At 45.4% G+C, this 16,791-nt stretch overlaps 1 protein-coding gene and 1 long non-coding RNA gene across 2 annotated transcripts; one reads left to right on the forward strand and one right to left on the reverse strand.

Moving 5' to 3' along the window:
- Positions 1-6,076: 6,076 nt before the first annotated feature.
- On the reverse strand, positions 6,077-10,054 carry egr1 (early growth response 1). The gene is made up of 2 exons (XM_018756522.2): positions 9,356-10,054; positions 6,077-8,645 (listed from the first exon to the last, which is right to left on the reverse strand). Exons 1-2 carry the CDS (start codon positions 9,564-9,566, stop codon positions 7,333-7,335), a joined length of 1,524 nt encoding a protein of 507 aa, XP_018612038.1. The 5' UTR covers positions 9,567-10,054; the 3' UTR covers positions 6,077-7,332.
- A 2,702-nt stretch (positions 10,055-12,756) lies between these two features.
- LOC108936797 (uncharacterized) lies at positions 12,757-14,150 on the forward strand. Its single transcript, XR_001966302.1, has 3 exons — positions 12,757-12,878; positions 13,885-14,021; positions 14,107-14,150. It is a non-coding gene; the product is annotated as an uncharacterized LOC108936797 (long non-coding RNA).
- Positions 14,151-16,791: the final 2,641 nt, after the last annotated feature.

The following is a 16,791-nucleotide window of genomic DNA, read 5'->3' on the forward strand; positions in this document are numbered from 1 at the left end:
AAGAGAAGCACAGGAACGAAAAAGTTCAGCTTGATCGCAACAATCCAGAGATTGCATTTGTATCTATGCGGTTAATAACCAGGACAGCTACAGTACTAAATTTATTTCTGTAGTCTTTATGGCAGAGCATATTTAATTATGCTTGTTAATGTTTTTTTTTCATATTCTGAATAGAAATAAATAAAATATATATGTGCGTTTGTGCCTTAGTAATGAGTAGTGAAAATTACCAGGTTCGCCATCTTTTCAAAAAACAGTAGCAAATAGCCTAGCTGTTTGGTGAATGGTGTAGCTGCTCCTACTGTTAGAAGGAAATGGCATCTGCCCGCTGATTATGAAATGAAAATTAGAAATAAATAGCAGGGCGATCTTCATTGAATGAGCCAAGGCACCCTATGGAGCTTGGTCATTTAGAGTGTCAGTGCGGAGGTGAGAGCACAAGGCGGACAGGCGGTGATTTGGCAGCTGCTCTCTCACACACCAGTGAAGAGCTACGGCATGTGTGTTCCTCAGACGTGCCAGTGCTCACATTAAAGCAGGGGTGTAATCACTGTGGGGACTATGCCAATGATGCAGATTTCAAACAGAGTGGTTCAGAAAGGCATCTTAGAAGGCCAAAGGGTAGGTCCCCTGAGTGGACAAACCAATAATGAGCCAGACCTCCTCTCTGGCACAGGCCTACAGCAGAGGCTGGGATTCAACCCTGGGCTTTGCTCAGCTTTTTTGGCCAGTTCAGTGGCAGATTGTAATTGGATTTGTTCCCAGAGACCTGGAGATTGCGGGTACCAACAGTGGGAGGTGTGCTACACCTCCACCATGTGCCAGCGCTACTGCAGGGTGTTTTGTGGGATGACATGCAGTGTGTAAAGAAAGCAGCTGGTTTAGCAGGCAGCATCAGAGGACGGCACAACCTTTGTCTAAGGACTGGGTCTATTTGTTTAGCATGACTTCTTTTTGAAAGCAAAGGAACAATGTCTCACACTTAAGCCAGGAGCTGCGAAGGTCTGCGGATCAATTTCGACATTCATGAAAGCTCTTACAAAAGATGTAATCTATGCGCCCACACTCCTTCAATCTGTTTTTTACACTAGTTACAATTTCTCCCTCACATGTACAAAGGTGAGCACTGAAATCTCAGTGTACTGTAACAGGGATCCATGTTAACTTCAAACTTTTAAATGTCAATCACAAAATAGAATCAACAAACAAAACAGAGAGTGCAAAATGTAATCCCTGCAAATCAATTCTATGGGCAAGCAATTAAAGACCACTGGGAGCAGTGACTAAACTGGAATAGTGAGGGGGCTATTACCCTGGGTGTCCCAAATGTGGGAAATCACTGCTGTGGGTGCCAATTATCCTCTAGACAGTTAACGTAACACTGATGGGTGGCAAGAAAAGAGAAACATCAGAAATATGACAATATGTTGCAGGGTTGTTTTGACTTTGGAAGTCAATTGAGGCCGCTAATTTGGATCCATTCCACTCAATTAGAGTAATTATAGGTATGTGTTGTTGTGCATGTATGTGTGAATTTCTGAGTTTATTTATCATGTGGGGCAGGAAGGTAATAAAATTTAATCATTCATTGCACTCATCTGGCTAGTTTTTATCTCAGTATGGGGCATCCAATGCAACCAGTGTAACTTGCTTTCTCTTGTAAATGAGTGTATTTGTTTGTCTGGAGAAGTTTCACGGCCTCTTTCAAAACAAGCAGGGAGGGGGTGCCAAAAACACACAGCACCGCCTGTGGGAAGCAGAATGAAGTGACCATGCCAGCCATTGCCCATCACTTTCAAGAACATCTGTACAGTTAGGGACTGTTTAATTTATTACTCTGGTTTTCTCTCCCCTTTTTGCATTTCGTTTTTGTTCATTATCTTGGCTGCATCTGTATTTGCAACCATTTTCATTATTTTCCAGCATAAGAACCTGCATATAGCTTTCACGATCTGCTCTGATACCAAGGGATGCAGTGTTTTTACTCTGTCAGCTAAGAAAAGAACTATTTATTGGTCCATCTCACATGTCCAGGTCTCTTATCTTCTACAGCAGATTAACAAAATCTTTACTGTCTGGAATGCAAATACTTGGTAAGTTTCTACGTGTTTAAATTTGTCATGACACCTTAGTGCCAGCAGAAGCTATGACAGTCTGAGGCTATACAGAGCCACAGACTGAATCAGGGTTCGACACTTATAAAGTGTTACTTACTAGGAGCCATACATTCCTGGTGGCACACTGCTGCAACCCATACTGTTCATCCCTCGCTCATGCACACAATGAGGTCTTGGTGAGAATCGAGAGACCGGAATCCTTCAGCGTAACCACGGCTGTATGGAAGGACTGTGCAACCGTTAGGTATGAACAAAATGCTGAGAATGTGGGAAAACTTAAATAGGCATATGCACTGATCAAGAGTCTGTGTTGAAATGATGCAGTATATTTTTTCTTAGGCATTATCTTTAGCCAGCACTGCACGCATGATGACTTTACATGTTCATCCATCTATAGATATGGAATACTCCTGGGACCTGAATTCAGTCCATTCAGTTTCCTTAAACCCAAAACACTGGCCTATGAAATACACATCTGGATAGTTTGACCTTCATTCCTCATTCCTATTCCTTCATTTTTGTTATCTAGCGCAAAGAATGTACCTGCTTGCCTCTTTAAAACCCAAGTTGATTTACTGAAGCCATTTGAAAGGAAAAGAAGTATCAGCCTGGTAACTAAGGCGCCCACAGTCACCGTGACAACCTGTCGCCCATCACAATGTGGTACAGAACATATCCTGTAGACACAACGGGTTGTGAAACACAGCATAGGCAGCTGGTGCGCTTGAGCCAAACCGAGGTGCAACAGGTACTGTACAGGCATTTGATCTAGAAGAGAAGAAATGTGGTGCACACATCAGAGCTGAGCTACATACATCAGAGTCTTTTCATCATCACCACCTTGCAGAGAAACCATGTGGGTGATGGTCTCCTTTCTCCCTTTGCTGCAGGTCTGCCATGCACGAATATACACACACGCTATGCATTTCCAACATGCCTTTCACAAGAAAGACAGAAGGCAAAGGAACCAAAGGAGAAAAGGGAGCATGTTGGAACTCCTCTGTAATGAGGTTCTGCTGCTGAAAAAAAAAAGAAAAAAAAAAAGGTGTAGAGGAGGGGAGAAAAGGAAAAGAAGCCTCTGATATCATTTGATCTTTTCTACACAAGAGGAATTAGTTTGAGCAGATCGTTATTAGCATTTACATTAGTATTCATGTAGGAATGAGGCGCCTTTGAAAGAGGGAGCCTTAGAGGTGGAAGTAACGCAGTAATGGAACACAAATCTGGGTCTGGGGAGGAACTCGCTGCCTGAGATTAGCGGTCCGAAGGGGGATCCGATTTTTTTTGTTACACACTAAAGGTTACACGACATGCGCGCACGCACGCACGCACGCACGCACACACACACACACACACAACACTTGCGCGCGTGCCTACTACTCCCCACGACGGTTAATTAAAGCTCGAGCGCTCCTTAATTACAGTAATCGCACGCGCCATCTTCCGATAACTCGCCCGTGTTAGTGGCGACGGATGGGAGCGCGGCGCACATACATGCGTATTAACGTGACAACGGGTCAAAGGAGCAGAAACGGGTCAGGTTCGTAAAGTGTCCTTGAACAAAACGTGTGCGGGTGACATTTCGCAGGTAATCATCTAGGTCCGCTGCTGCCCTGACGCGTTCCTTGGAGCGCGCCATACTGACGCACGCACACTGTCTGAACCCCTTGTCCTACGGGGTCGCGAGGAGCCGGAGCCTCACACGGCAAAGTTTGGCAAAGCAGGGCGTAAACTGGAGGGGACACAAGAACAGGACGCTAGTCCGTCGCAAGGCACCTCAAGCGGGACTCGAACCCTAGACCCAACGGAGAGCAGGACCCGGTCCAACCTACTGCGCCCCCCCCCCCCCCCCCCCCCAGCTACACTGTTATAAGAAATTGTTTTACACCCAAGTGTAAATCGCCTCCGGGGCTGGACTTTTGCCAACGGTTATTGAAATGGTAATTTTATACCGCCATCATTTTCTGTATTTGTTCCAGGATTACATCAAAATTCATTTTAAACTGAATCCAGAAAGTGTAACTTATAAGTTCGGTCCATCGCTGCCCGAGGAAAACGCATTGAAGAAGACGCCCGTGCCCGGTGTGTAAAAGTAATGTCCACATAGTATGATTAACTTACTTTTTCTGCAAGATTGGTACCTTAAAGCCAGGTGGCACGGTGGCACAGTGAGTAGCGCTGCTGTCTTACAGTGCCTGGGTGGTTTGAGAGGATGTGGGTTCAATCCTGTGTCGAGTTTGCATGCTCTCCCTGTGTCTGAGTGGGTGTGCTCTGGTTTCCTCCCACAGTCTGAAGACATGTTGTTCAGGTTCCCCCATAGTGACAGAGTGAGTGTGTTCCACTGATGTATGGATAAGTGACCTGTTTAAGTAGTGTATCTAGCAGTATAAGTCACCTTGGTGAATAAGGTGTGTGGGCTGGTAACACTGTACAGTATCCATTGTAAGTTGGTTTGATGAAAAGCACCTCCTAAGTGAATAAATGTAAATGAAGCAATGAGGATGATCACCCTACTTATAACTACACTGTTCTGCATTGTAGTCTCACTAGGGTTCATGAAATGTCTTCATAATAAGGACACCATAGTGCAGCCATCCAGTGGGAGAATATGATCCACTTGAAAGGGGAATGTGTGTATTCTCTTTGCGGAGAAGTAAATGAGCAAAGTGGTGCAGCTGAGTGTGTGAGTGGGACATGCAATTGGGCGTCCAAACTAAACAGAAGTCCTGCTAACTCATTGATCCTGACATTTTAGTAATTACTTTTTTCCTGGGAGAAAAAGGACATGGTTCGAGTCGATCATTAGTCATCAAAATTAAATCTGCCAATGCGGTGAGGAGCTGAGAGGGCAGTTTCACCAAGACTTCTATTACACTTCTGCAGCCTCTTTGGTCTGTACATGACCTATACGTTGTGATAGAAAGTAGAAAAGTGTGATTTCATGTTTATTTTTATAAAAACATAAAATATTTCAGTTAATATTCCTCCTTTCCAACATCTTTGTTTTCCAATATCATCCTCTGAAAGAAGTGTTTTAAGCGCAAGGAGCGCACAGGTCCAAGTGCGCCTGATGAAGAGATCTCCTCCCCAAGTTCTTCTCCTCCTCAGTCTGGATGAGCTGTTTCACCCATCTCCATCATAGCTAAGTGTGTCGTGCATCCTCCTCTTCAGAAGTGCACTGACCTTGTAATGAGGAAAGGTCGAACCGTTTCTCCCGTTGTCCCATTTGTTTTCTTTAATTCAAAACATGGAGCAGAGGAACATTCATATATAAAGGTTGATATATATATTTTTTTTGTTTTTTCCATAGGCAGGATTCAGGATTTTTATATATAAAATAGCACAGACCTTTATGAACAGTTTGGATGATCATGGTGTAAAAATGTTATTAAGGATGTCAAAGCTATTCCATCTGTGATTTATTCAAGTCATTTGACTTTCCCCGTTTTCAAAAACAAACAGAAAGCTTTTATCGGTGGTAGAAGAGGATATCAACAATCCCAGTATGGCCTGTGACTCCACCGGACCATAATTGGTAAGTCCAATAAGACTGGGTCCCAGGAGACGTTTCTAGAAATGAGCACCACCGCAGGTCGATGGTCTCAATGGCTTTGTCATTTCAGTGGGTGGAAAGAAGTATTCTCATAGTCCCTGGGCCAACCGCAAATTGAGTGTTCAGAAATGAAAGTCCCCAAGTTCACTTTCAGAAGGAACAATGAACAAAGGGGTAACTGTGGAAATGCGGTTGGACAAGCAGTTTTATTTAACTCCTTACTGCTTTAGAATTAGGCTTGTAATGATGTCAATTTCAATGTTTATTTTACTAAATTGTTTTGATCTGTGAAACTTGTAGCTAATATAGAGGATGGCATCATTATGTACAGAAGGAATTGATATGGGTGTGGAAGCATCTAAACCTTTGACACTTTTCAGTAAATAACAAAAGTATGACAGCAGTATTTTATTTATTCATATTTTATTTATATGTCTTTTCTGGGAGGATATCTTGTACACCAAATATCCCATTGGCAGTAAAGCGCATTCAATGTGTTTAGAAGCCAGAAACAGTCACTTGGTATAACAAACACAATTACAAAATAAAAGTAAACCACAAAATAATGAACTGCATGTAAATAACATACAAAAAATCCCATGCCTACTCAGTAGGTAACTACAACATTCCGACTCCTGAATATGTAGATATTTACATTTCAGTTACAAAAATATACTTTATTCTCTTTTTTTGCTTACATTCTAAAGAAATGAAGCTGTGCCGTCAAGTCTTCCTTTCTACATCCCTTAAAATCCCTCTTACATTCTGTAAAAAAATATCCCTTACACCTTAAGGCGAGATGCAATGCATCCAATCATACACATACATAGTTGTGTCAGAACGTCAGCAAGGCTTCACAAAAGGCACCAAAAACGTTTGAAAACTTGATTTTTTTTTTGTCTTTTTTTTTTTTTTTTAACCTTTTTAACAGATCTTTTAGCCACATGTGGGGAAAAGAGAGATAGTACCAGCGGGTGATATTTACAAAAGAATTTAAACGAACATCACTCTTACACATGCTTTGAATACTTAAGTGCTTTTCTCAAACAAATTCAAAACTCATCACAGCATTTTCACTACATAAAGAGAAACTATTTATAAAAAAAAAAATGGCCCTGCTAACTTCAAATAATACAACATAATATGCAAGTTTTTCCACATCAATAGTACCAAAGAATGAAAAACAAAACATGGCACATGTACAATATACATATACTGTAGCTTATGTATATCTTCAAAGTCTCTCATGAGCATTAGTCTGTTTGAGTCAGATCTGTTCTACTGTCACTGACTTGGAGGGACTGAGCGTTAGGACCCTAGAGGCCGAACTGCAGATAAGAAAAAGTCCATTTTGTTGATTAAGAACTTTTTTATGCCGTTTTGCATTATCACAGCCTGTTGCTACTCGCGCTGCTGTTAATGTCTCACTTTTCTCTGAAAAGCTGCAATTCATTTGAAGGAAAGATCCCTTTTTCTTCTCCATCATCTTTGCCCAGTCCTTGACATGTATTTTTTTTTAGGTACCTTAAGATTGATGACTGATCACGGGGGAAGGGGGTGAGCACAGAGAAAAAAGTGCTTGTCAGGAGAGAGTAACATGTTTCAATTATTTTGTTCAGCAGAAAGAAAAATTGAATAAGGTGATGAAAAGAAAAGAATGTCTTAGCAGATCTCAATTGTCCTTGGCGAGAGTGTAGACTGCATATCTGACAGGGGCGTGGCAACTGGAGAGTTGTAAATGTTTGTGGCCACTGACGAGGGGAAGGATGTGGCTACTTGGGTCTGGAACGCACTGGAGACCGAAGGGTAGGTGGTGGCAACCGAAGGGGACGGGTACGAGGTGTGCACCGGTGAGGAGTAACAGGAGGGCACTGGAGAGGGGTAGGAGGACACTGGCGATGGGTAAGAAGTCATGGGGGACGGGTAACTGGAAGCAGGCGATGGAACTGACACTGGAGCAGACGCTGCCACGGCCTTCTCAACCTTTTTGTCCTTCTGACGCAGGTGGATCTTGGTGTGCCGCTTGCGCTCGTCGCTGCGGGCGAACTTGCGGCCGCAGATCTCACAGGCGAAGGGCTTCTCCCCCGTATGTGTGCGGATGTGAGTGGTCAGGTGGTCGCTACGGCTGAAGTTGCGCATGCAGATGCGGCACTGGAAGGGCTTCTGGCCGGTGTGGATGCGAATGTGGCGCGTCAGCTCATCAGAGCGGGAGAAGCGTCGGTCACAGGTCTCCACAGGACAGGCATATGGACGCTCATGAGGTGGGGTCTTGCTTGGCCGGTTAGGGTACTTGCGCATGCGGCTGGGCTTGATCAGCTGCGACTGGTAGACGGCCTTCAGGTCCTGTGACCCTGTCTGGGTGGCGAATGCCTTAATTGTGGAGAGAGGTGTCAGCGATGGCTGCTGCCCAGGCTGGGACTGAAAGGGCTTCTGGTCAGGGGGCACCAAGCTAATCTCGCTCTGCTGCGGGGGGAAGAGGTAATCAGGGATCATAGGCACAGGGAAGCTGGATGTGCAGGTCTTGCTGTTGGGGTAGGCAGGGGGTGGATACTGGATGGAGCTGCTTACAGCAGGGCTGGGGAAGGACTGACTTTGCTCTGGGAAGATCTCAGGGCTGGGGCTGGAGTAAGTCGGTGCAGCAGAGTAGATGGGGTTTGGCTCACTGTGATGGACAGAGCAGCTCAGGCTCGAGGTCTGGGTGGAGGCAGAAGAAGAGGAAGAGGAGGAGGATGAGGAGGAGGAGGAGGCGCTGGTCGGAGCGGTGGAGGAAGCCGGGGCAGAGGTGGTGGGAGGGGTCATCCCCACTAGCCCGCTGACTAGGCTGAAGAGGGGCTCTGCCCAGAGGCTGTTGCTGCAGTTGGCTGCAGGTTCGAGGGTGAAGCGGCCTGTGTACGAGATGGGGGGCAGCCGCTGGGTGGGGAAGCTCTGTTCAGCCAGAGATTTCTCGCAGTTGAGGGAGATGTCAGGCAAAGTATCTGCAACAATAAACAACAGAGAGATGGACTGTTAAAATCAAGTGCTCAGCAAGTAGCAAGACATCCCCATTTCAGCTGGCTGCCCTTCGCTGCAGCATTTTAAGATTCTGGAGGAGTAGAAAGGAGAACCCCAGTGCTGTCTAAAGAGGGACGTCCCATCTCTGCTCTGGAAGCAGCCAGTGCTGACGCAAGGCAGGAGAATCCTCCCATGGCACAGTGCCCCCCCATACGCCTCCACTATCCCTCAGTCTAAGCACCTACAGTCCATGCAAGCCTCAGCTTTCCCTCCTCTCCTCCTTTCAGACCAATTCCATCACTGAAGGCATTTCATTACTGGAACTGCAATTCAGCTGATTTTTGCAATGCAATTTTAATGCAGCGCAGAAGCTGTACACTGAGCATTGCTAAAATTACAGATGAAACCCAGAAATAATATAACGTACAGATGTGCAGTTGCAAGTTTGCATCAAATAAACACTTGTTCACTGTATTTTTGCAGTTGTTTGTCTTAATGAATACTGATCAATTTTTGGACAGTTCTAACAATATTTGGCTCTGCTTACTGTCATGCATTAAGAGCAGTTCACTAAGTAAAAGAAAGACCTGCGCAATTGTATTCATGCATTTTTCAGTTGCGAGTTTGTTTATTTCTAAGTTGTTTTAAACAGTCAGCTGTTAAACCTCTGATATAATAAGAAGCCAGATCTTACCTCCAGTCAAGTGGTCGTACTGGTCTCCTGGTTCCCCAGTCCCGAAGCCTGCCCCTTCAGGGGCAGAGGCAGTGAGAAAAGGGGTCCCTGCAGAGTTGAGTAGCATCATCTCCTCCAGCTTGGGGTAGTTATCCATAGGAGAGTGTGGGAAGTTCAGGGGCTCTGAGATCTGAAGTGCAGGCAGCACCATCTCGGTCTTGGCAGCAGCCATCTCTCTAGCTGGGTTTCCTCTACCACCGCTGGTGGAGCTGTGGAGGTCTGAGGAGGGCAGCGCCGTGGCTCGCAGGTGAGGGGATGCACCAGCCCACTTCAGGGGACTGATGTGAAGATGCTGCTGCTGCTGGTGGTGTCCAACAACACACTCTGGATGATCTCCAGGTTTGTCTGCTGGATCTGACGAGCTCTCTTTTCCTCTTCAGAAGAAAAAAGAATCCAGTCCTGTTTCAAAAACAGCTGCAGTGCAGAAATGTGTCCGTTTCGTTCATTCCATGAAAATTAATGAAAATGTTGGTTTGTAATTTGTTATTTTTTGTTTATGGTTGAGTGTCTGCACTCACTTCTTTTTTCGAAAAAAAAATGTTTTTCATTTACGTGCTCTTTTTGTGTGTCAAAATTTGACTCTTAGAGAGAGAGAGATAGCGCTCTGTGTGTCTATCTGCTTCGCTCTGTACTGGCAGTGCATCTGTTGGGCTCTCTGGGCTCTTTCTGTATTTAGAGAATCCCCACTCCTTTATATATACTCTTGCCGTGACGTAGATGTCCATATATGGAATGGAGGAAGCCCATATTTAGGCACTGCAGTGGAGGACACATGACGTTTGCCTGGGGGAAAAGGCAAAGCTGAGAGACTGCGAAATAAGTTTGTGCACTAAATCTAACGGAGAGGTCCAGTTTCTTTTCCCTCCGACTGCGTTTAAGCTACGGTGAGCTGCGAATCCCACAGTGAAAATTAATTTTGTACGCGTTCTCGCCAGCGGTCCAGGTTCAGAGCGGATTTCCCGTCTAAGCCAGAGCATGGCGCTTGCCGGAAGACTCGGCTCCGTCACGCCATATAAGGTCGTGTCTACATAAGGACCGATTCCGGTGGGTTTCCACTTCCGTGTCCTTATTTGGAATTTCCTGAGGTAGCGCTGATCGGAGCTTGGCAGCGAAAGAGAGACTGGGGCGCGATTGAAGTCCAGCGCTCAGCGCAATAACTAATGTCAGCACTATTTCATACTTTCAGCAGCGCTGGCAGCAGTCTACCTCTATTACTTTTTAGTAGATGCACAAATCGAACGAAACAATTTAAGTTCTATAAATCATTGAAGTGTGAGGACATATGATTCATATGTATGTACACATGCTGTATATATGTACAGTGCATGTGTTCTTTATATATAGATATATATAAATATCTATCAGGTAGTTATATAATTTGCATATGGACAGACAGCAATTCATACAACTTTTGCAGTCATTTGTAAAAAGTTTAGCACACTTACGTATGTAATATATGCATATGTAGTACGTGATTATATAGTTTAGTACATAGTTTAGTGTATGCATTAATAATTGTGCTCAATTATACTTTAGCAATACATCCCTCTACCTTATTACACAATGTATATGCATTTTTAAAACTGCTATTTGTAAGGACCTTGCCAAAAGTATTGGCACATGACAAATATTTCTTAAACTCATAGCTCCCTGTTTATGATGAATAGAAAATGATCAATAAGCGGCGGCAGTAAAGACCGTCTGGTGCCTCGGAAGGCAGCGTTCACCTGTGTGTGTACATTTGGGACGGAGCCACTGCATTCTCACTGTGGGACGACGGAGCAAACGTCACAGGTTTGTTTTGCAACACGGAAAACAGGAAATGTCTGTTTTCTCTCAGGATATTTTTGTACATGTATGTGTGCGGCCGAATCCTCGGTGCAGTTGTAAGTGTTCGTGATTTCCAGCACACTCTGTATCACTGCCCGCGAGCCAAAAGAAAGGGGGGAAGCAATTTCTCGAAGTGAAAGTTGGAGGAGGAGGAGGAGGAGGAGGAGGAGGAATCGGGTCTTCTGTGCGCGATCTCCGCAGGGATCCTCACATCGCACCTTGTTTCATGCCCAGGAAGATCAAGATGTAGGAAATCCTACACGCCGGTTGAGTCACCGGACGGCCGGGTTCGGGTTCGGGTCCGGCACGAGGCAGCACGTGCGCAGCACCTTCAGCCGAGCAGCATGTTCACCTGAGCGTCCCTCGGTTTGAGCGCGCGCGCGCGCGCCCGCCACGCACCAGTCCCTGTTTTCACATATATTTGTACTATTCTGTTTAAACACGCAATACGTAAACAAGTTGCAGCGGTATCATGGGGATTAGAACACAGTCGTGCCCAAGACCTGCTGTCACGTACCCTGTAGAAACGGCCCCACATCCATCAGAATAATTAATGACAAATATCGATTGATTCCTCCAAGCAGAAACAACATCTGTGTAAACAGTCGGCGGGACTCATAAACTATTAAAAGCTGCAAATGCGGAAGTGAATTATGTCCTTGCTGAAAAGTAACAGCAAAATTATCGTTAAATTCAGTGTCGCTTGTGCATACCCTAGAAGGGTGCTCGTTTCTTTTTTTTTCTTTTTTTTCTTACCCGAAGTAATAGCGTCTAATAGAATATTACTGCATTAATTACTCATAGAAATAATTCAAACTGACGACTTGGACTGCGATGTTCCGCTGTGTCTCCGCGCGCGACAGGTGCAGATCTGCCGCGAGCTGTTTATGCAACGCGTTGCTTTCTCGTGGAAGCGCTGGTTGAAATTAGACTTTGAACTCCCACTCAGATAAGCGTCTTCCCCTTGCTTTTCCAGCACAGGACGGGGCCGCGAATGCCACGTTTCTCCCTAAGATTGATAAAGACTTGCACGCTGATAAGTGAAATCGCCAGTGTTTGAGAGGGTTGTGTTTTGGGTCTGTCATGCTTTGTAAAGCGGCACCGCCGGGTCTGCGCGATCTGCAGGCGCGAGGGTGTCCCTGGTTCGATGCGCGGGGGTTCGCTTCGCCCCGACCTCGGAACCACCGATGCTAATGGGCCCTATTTTTAAAATGCTGCAGTATGCAATGTGCTCTCTGCGGGGGGGAACGGGGGTATTTCATCTGTGGCGAGGCGACTAGTGTGACTAGGCGATGCCGCGCAGCGGGACTGTCTTGCTGTCTGCACCGCTCGGTCAATCCGCGTCGGCAGCGTCGTTACCGAACAGTCACTTTGTCACGTGTGAAACGCACACGATAACGAGATGTCGATACCCCTGCGTTCAAAATGAGCGCCGATCGATCTCGCGCACCTCCTCCACGACAGCCGCGCGCGCCCGCGCGGGCTCCCCTGGACCGCGGCCAGGTGCGCTCCTCCGACGCAGTGATATCTCACTGAGCATGCGCACGAATCACCATCCGGCGCGCCGTCGAAAGCCAAGGGGAGAGGACGTTGTGAGCGCTTCGGTTTCGTGCTGTACGGAAATGCGAGAAAGCTCTCGTAATGACTACAACAAGTAGGTATAATTTAGGTATGTGTATTTGGTGGCCCATAAACGCTAAATACTATCTTTCCCCACATACGCACAGCGTGTTTTTCCCCATCCGTTCAAGTAGTTTCCACGATGCTGGCCTGGCGGTTAGGATTCCCTCCAGGGCTTCACCCATCTTGCCACAGGCAATTTCCCAATGCATTCACCCATCAGAGCGCTTTAAAATGGCTCTAATGCATAATTAATGCTTTCCAATTGGAACAGGTTGCTGGAAAGAGCCAGAGAAACGTGGAAAGGAGAGAGACGGGCAGGGTACCTACCTGTATGAGTTACGGGAAAGCTATGGAATAGTGAGACAGGTTACAAAATAGAACTGGAGGCAAAATGAGGCATAGGGCTGGGTTAGGGCTTCTCAAATGTTATTTTGTTCTAGATGTTTTCCCCTTAGTACATATATTTCGATATGAATGTTTTCAGTAAGCTTTAAATGTGTATGTACTTTTGGGAAGACTTCAATAGGAGGTCGTCATTATGTCAGGTGTAGTGTGGGAACAAGAGCAGCGGACAGTGGCGATGGTACAGGGGCCGACCCGCGGGCGACAGCTCGCCTACATTTCTGTGTCAGATGAACCCATCGGTTTCTGTGATCTCACTCCCGGGGAAGGCCTGTTATATTTCTAAAACCTACAAGTCATTAAAAGTAGCAGACTGCACCAGTAAGACTGCTCATCGCTGGGGAAAGATAAAATCGTAATGAGGAACATAAAAGAAGCAGCAAACAAAACAAGTGCGATGCTGCGTGATGCTGTGCGATGCTGTGCGGAGGCCGAGGAACCGCCCAGCCCGGCAGCAGGAGGGAGGCCCCAGTCCTAGGCCAGCCCAGCTAGCTCGCTTTGCCAGCACCGCGGCCCACGCGCTGCGAGGAGACCTCATGTGTGCCAGGCACTCCCCTCACCTACGCACGGTGCCCCCGTCTGTCCACGCTCAGTTGTTAATATTTAATTAAACCCCCGGTCTCCCTCTTGCTCAGAGAGGAGCGATCCTGACACCCCCACACTGTGGCACGATGCAGAGCTCTGCTGGAATTAATCACCACGGTAGCCGGCCGTTCCCACTCACCCTCCCCTTCCCGTGGGCACGGCCATCACTGTCCACCTTTGCATACAGGTGAGGTGCTGTGGGCATTGGAACATGGATCTTGCAGCAGGAGGAAAGTGACAGTCGAGATTTTCACGTCTGTTATATTTCACAGTTAAGGTTGGCACACAGAGGGAAAGAGAGAAAAGAGAAGGCAAGCTGTATCCTTTCAGCTGGTAAACTCTGTGCAAAAACGGTAGCTTTCAGAAATGTTGTGAATTAAAGTATCTAATTACAGTCCATTGGCAACAGCAGTTTGCATTTAACCTTCAATGTCGAATATAGTAACATGAGAGGCCTTCAGAAGCTGGCGTTTCCAGTCCCTGGAAGGGTATGCTTCGTGATGTGTATCCCTTCTTCGAACCTGTGAATACTGAGGATATCTGTTCTCAGGAAGTGCATGATGTGTAGGAGCGGAACGAGGATCTTTTTTTTTTTTTTTTGACTCTCTGTCTTCTGTGTCTGGTCCAGCAGGTCCTTGTAGAAACGTGGGGCTCTCTGCAGCCAATTGCATTCAATCACTCTGAAGTCAATAAACACAGACCCTCTAAATCTAATAACCCTCAATGAACTCCTGAGGGAAGCCATTTCAATCTGATATGATTTATGTGCTTTACGTGGGAGTCTAAGACCTTTGTTGGACCAAAATAAATGTGTATTTTGCTAAATGCAATGTCAAGGCAAAACCACTTAACATATTGTCACTGCTTAATTAGAGACATCTTAAGCAAAAGAAATTAAAGCTCAGGTTCCTGGGTATTGTACGGCTCGTCACCTTTCCACCTGTATGATGAGGAAACAGGAGCACACTATTACAAAGATCGTCATCACACCTCTTGGGAATAATGCGAATGCCATTAAAGAAGAATAAAGATCTTAACTCTGTGGGAAACTTTACTCTTCGGCCAGCTTCCCAGGAAGCAATGCTTCACACAGTCCTAGCGCTCAACACCCGGTCTGCATTGTTACTGTTGAGGCCCAGGCACCACCCCTCCTGGAGAAGGCCCCCCTCCAACCAGGCCTGTCATGGGCGCAACTCTTCACGGCACATGAGAGACACTGGCCAGCCTGTCTGGTGCTCTGTTAAAATTATGGTCACTCTGCTTGTGGATGGGAGAGATTTAATCACAGTCCCACAGGGGCAACTTTTGAAATTGACTCAGCCATTTCTTGGAATCGAGGGAAAGTCAGATTCTTTGTTTATGCTGTTTTAAACATTGTCACGCTTATTATTTCGAGGTTATAACTAACATGATGGTAATGTTGTTATGGAATAGCTGATGCTTTTATCCAAAATGTCTCGCAATATTTGCTGTTTACATAACTCTACGTATGACTGAAACAGATCAGGTTTTGCATTTTGCTATAGGGCCCTTGCAGCAGAACCTTTATTAGGACTGGAACCAGCAAACTTCAGATTGCAAGTACATGGTATTAAACACTGTGAACTCTCTTCCCAACGAGGTTAACTGATCCAACCGAGTTCTACAATTTGACCATTTCCAACATGGACATTTGAAGAAGCATTCAGTATTTTTTCAGTTTTTTCCTGTTGTTGTCATGAAGTAAACATGCTAATATATCCAAAATAATACATAAAGGAGGATGTCATGTATTTATCTCTTTAAATTTTACCGAGATATTGCTGATGATCTCAAGTTCCAGAAGTTACTACTGATCTGGTTCAGTTTTTGCACAGCTGTATAAATAGCTTGAAAATGTAAGCTCTCGTAATTACCCGTGAAATTGGGGTGTGCTAAATAAATAATGAAATGTAATCTTCCAGATCCCCAGCAAAGGGGCATTTTTACATTTTGTGATGGGTAATATAAAAATAAAACGGAGAATGCTTCGGGTGATTCAGAAGGTTCCCCTCTGACGTGAGTCCGGTGGGAGACCAAACGACATAGATGGATGCCCCAGCGTCCAGCTAAAACACATCCCATAGAATCTGCTAATAAGAGTATCATCCCAGGTCCCTTTGTGGATGTTTGATGTCTGTCATGAAAGGGGTGATCTCTGACCTCAGACCTTCTTCCCTCTCTATGGTTCAAATGAGTCATATATCTGTATGAAAGAGCGCTTCCGGACAATCTTGTACTCGTAGTGTGGTCAGTGAGATGGACATATTTGCAGACTTTGACTGCCCTGTCTTTTCAAATGCTTCCTATCAGAATATGCTCAGTATATAGCATTTATAACAGCGTTTCTCAATGCCAGCATTGTAACGTGAAATTTTTTGCAAAATTTTTCAACTGCTATTATGTGGAGTTGAGGCTTATCCCTTTGATTGATCTCTGAATCAAGCTTCCAGAATGATGAGTTAAAAATACCCTTACAATGAATTTGTTCCTTTTTGTCTTTGACAAAAGCTGAAGAAACTCAACAAAAGCTCAAGAATAAAAGAGACTGAATATTACTGGAAGGACTTTTTCTTGAAGTTTATTTCCTGATTTGTCCCAAATTTTTTGAGGTCATTCCTCAGATCAACATTGACCAGATGTGTCTAGGGAGTTCTGGACGTCCCTTCGGAGGTTTTCAAGGACACCTCAAATGGATTTGAGAAGAAACCACTGGACATTCACACTCAGAGGCTGAAGGGAAGCCATCTGAAGGTCTCGCCTGACTGGAGTGAGACAAAACCTTCATTCGGGGTGACATTACGCAACTACTTCTGCCTGAACCAACGCTTGACCAGACTGGGTACATCCAGACTTGTCCAGGGCTGCCAGTTTGTTATTGCTGCAGGGAGAGCATGTTGTGTGAGTGTGTTGGAAGATGGTCGCTGCCAGATGACTCG

The sequence above is a fragment of the Scleropages formosus genome, chromosome 13 (assembly GCF_900964775.1).
Source record: "Scleropages formosus chromosome 13, fSclFor1.1, whole genome shotgun sequence".
NCBI lineage: Eukaryota > Metazoa > Chordata > Actinopteri > Osteoglossiformes > Osteoglossidae > Scleropages > Scleropages formosus.

Coding starts and splice junctions, on each gene's coding strand:
- egr1 (XM_018756522.2), bottom strand. CDS start 9,566: ATGGCTGCTGCCAAGACCGAGATGGTGCTGCCTGCACTTCAGATCTCA. Junction 8,646..9,355: donor GTACGACCACTTGACTGGAG/GTAAGATCTGGC, acceptor TTATTGTTGCAG/ATACTTTGCCTGACATCTCC.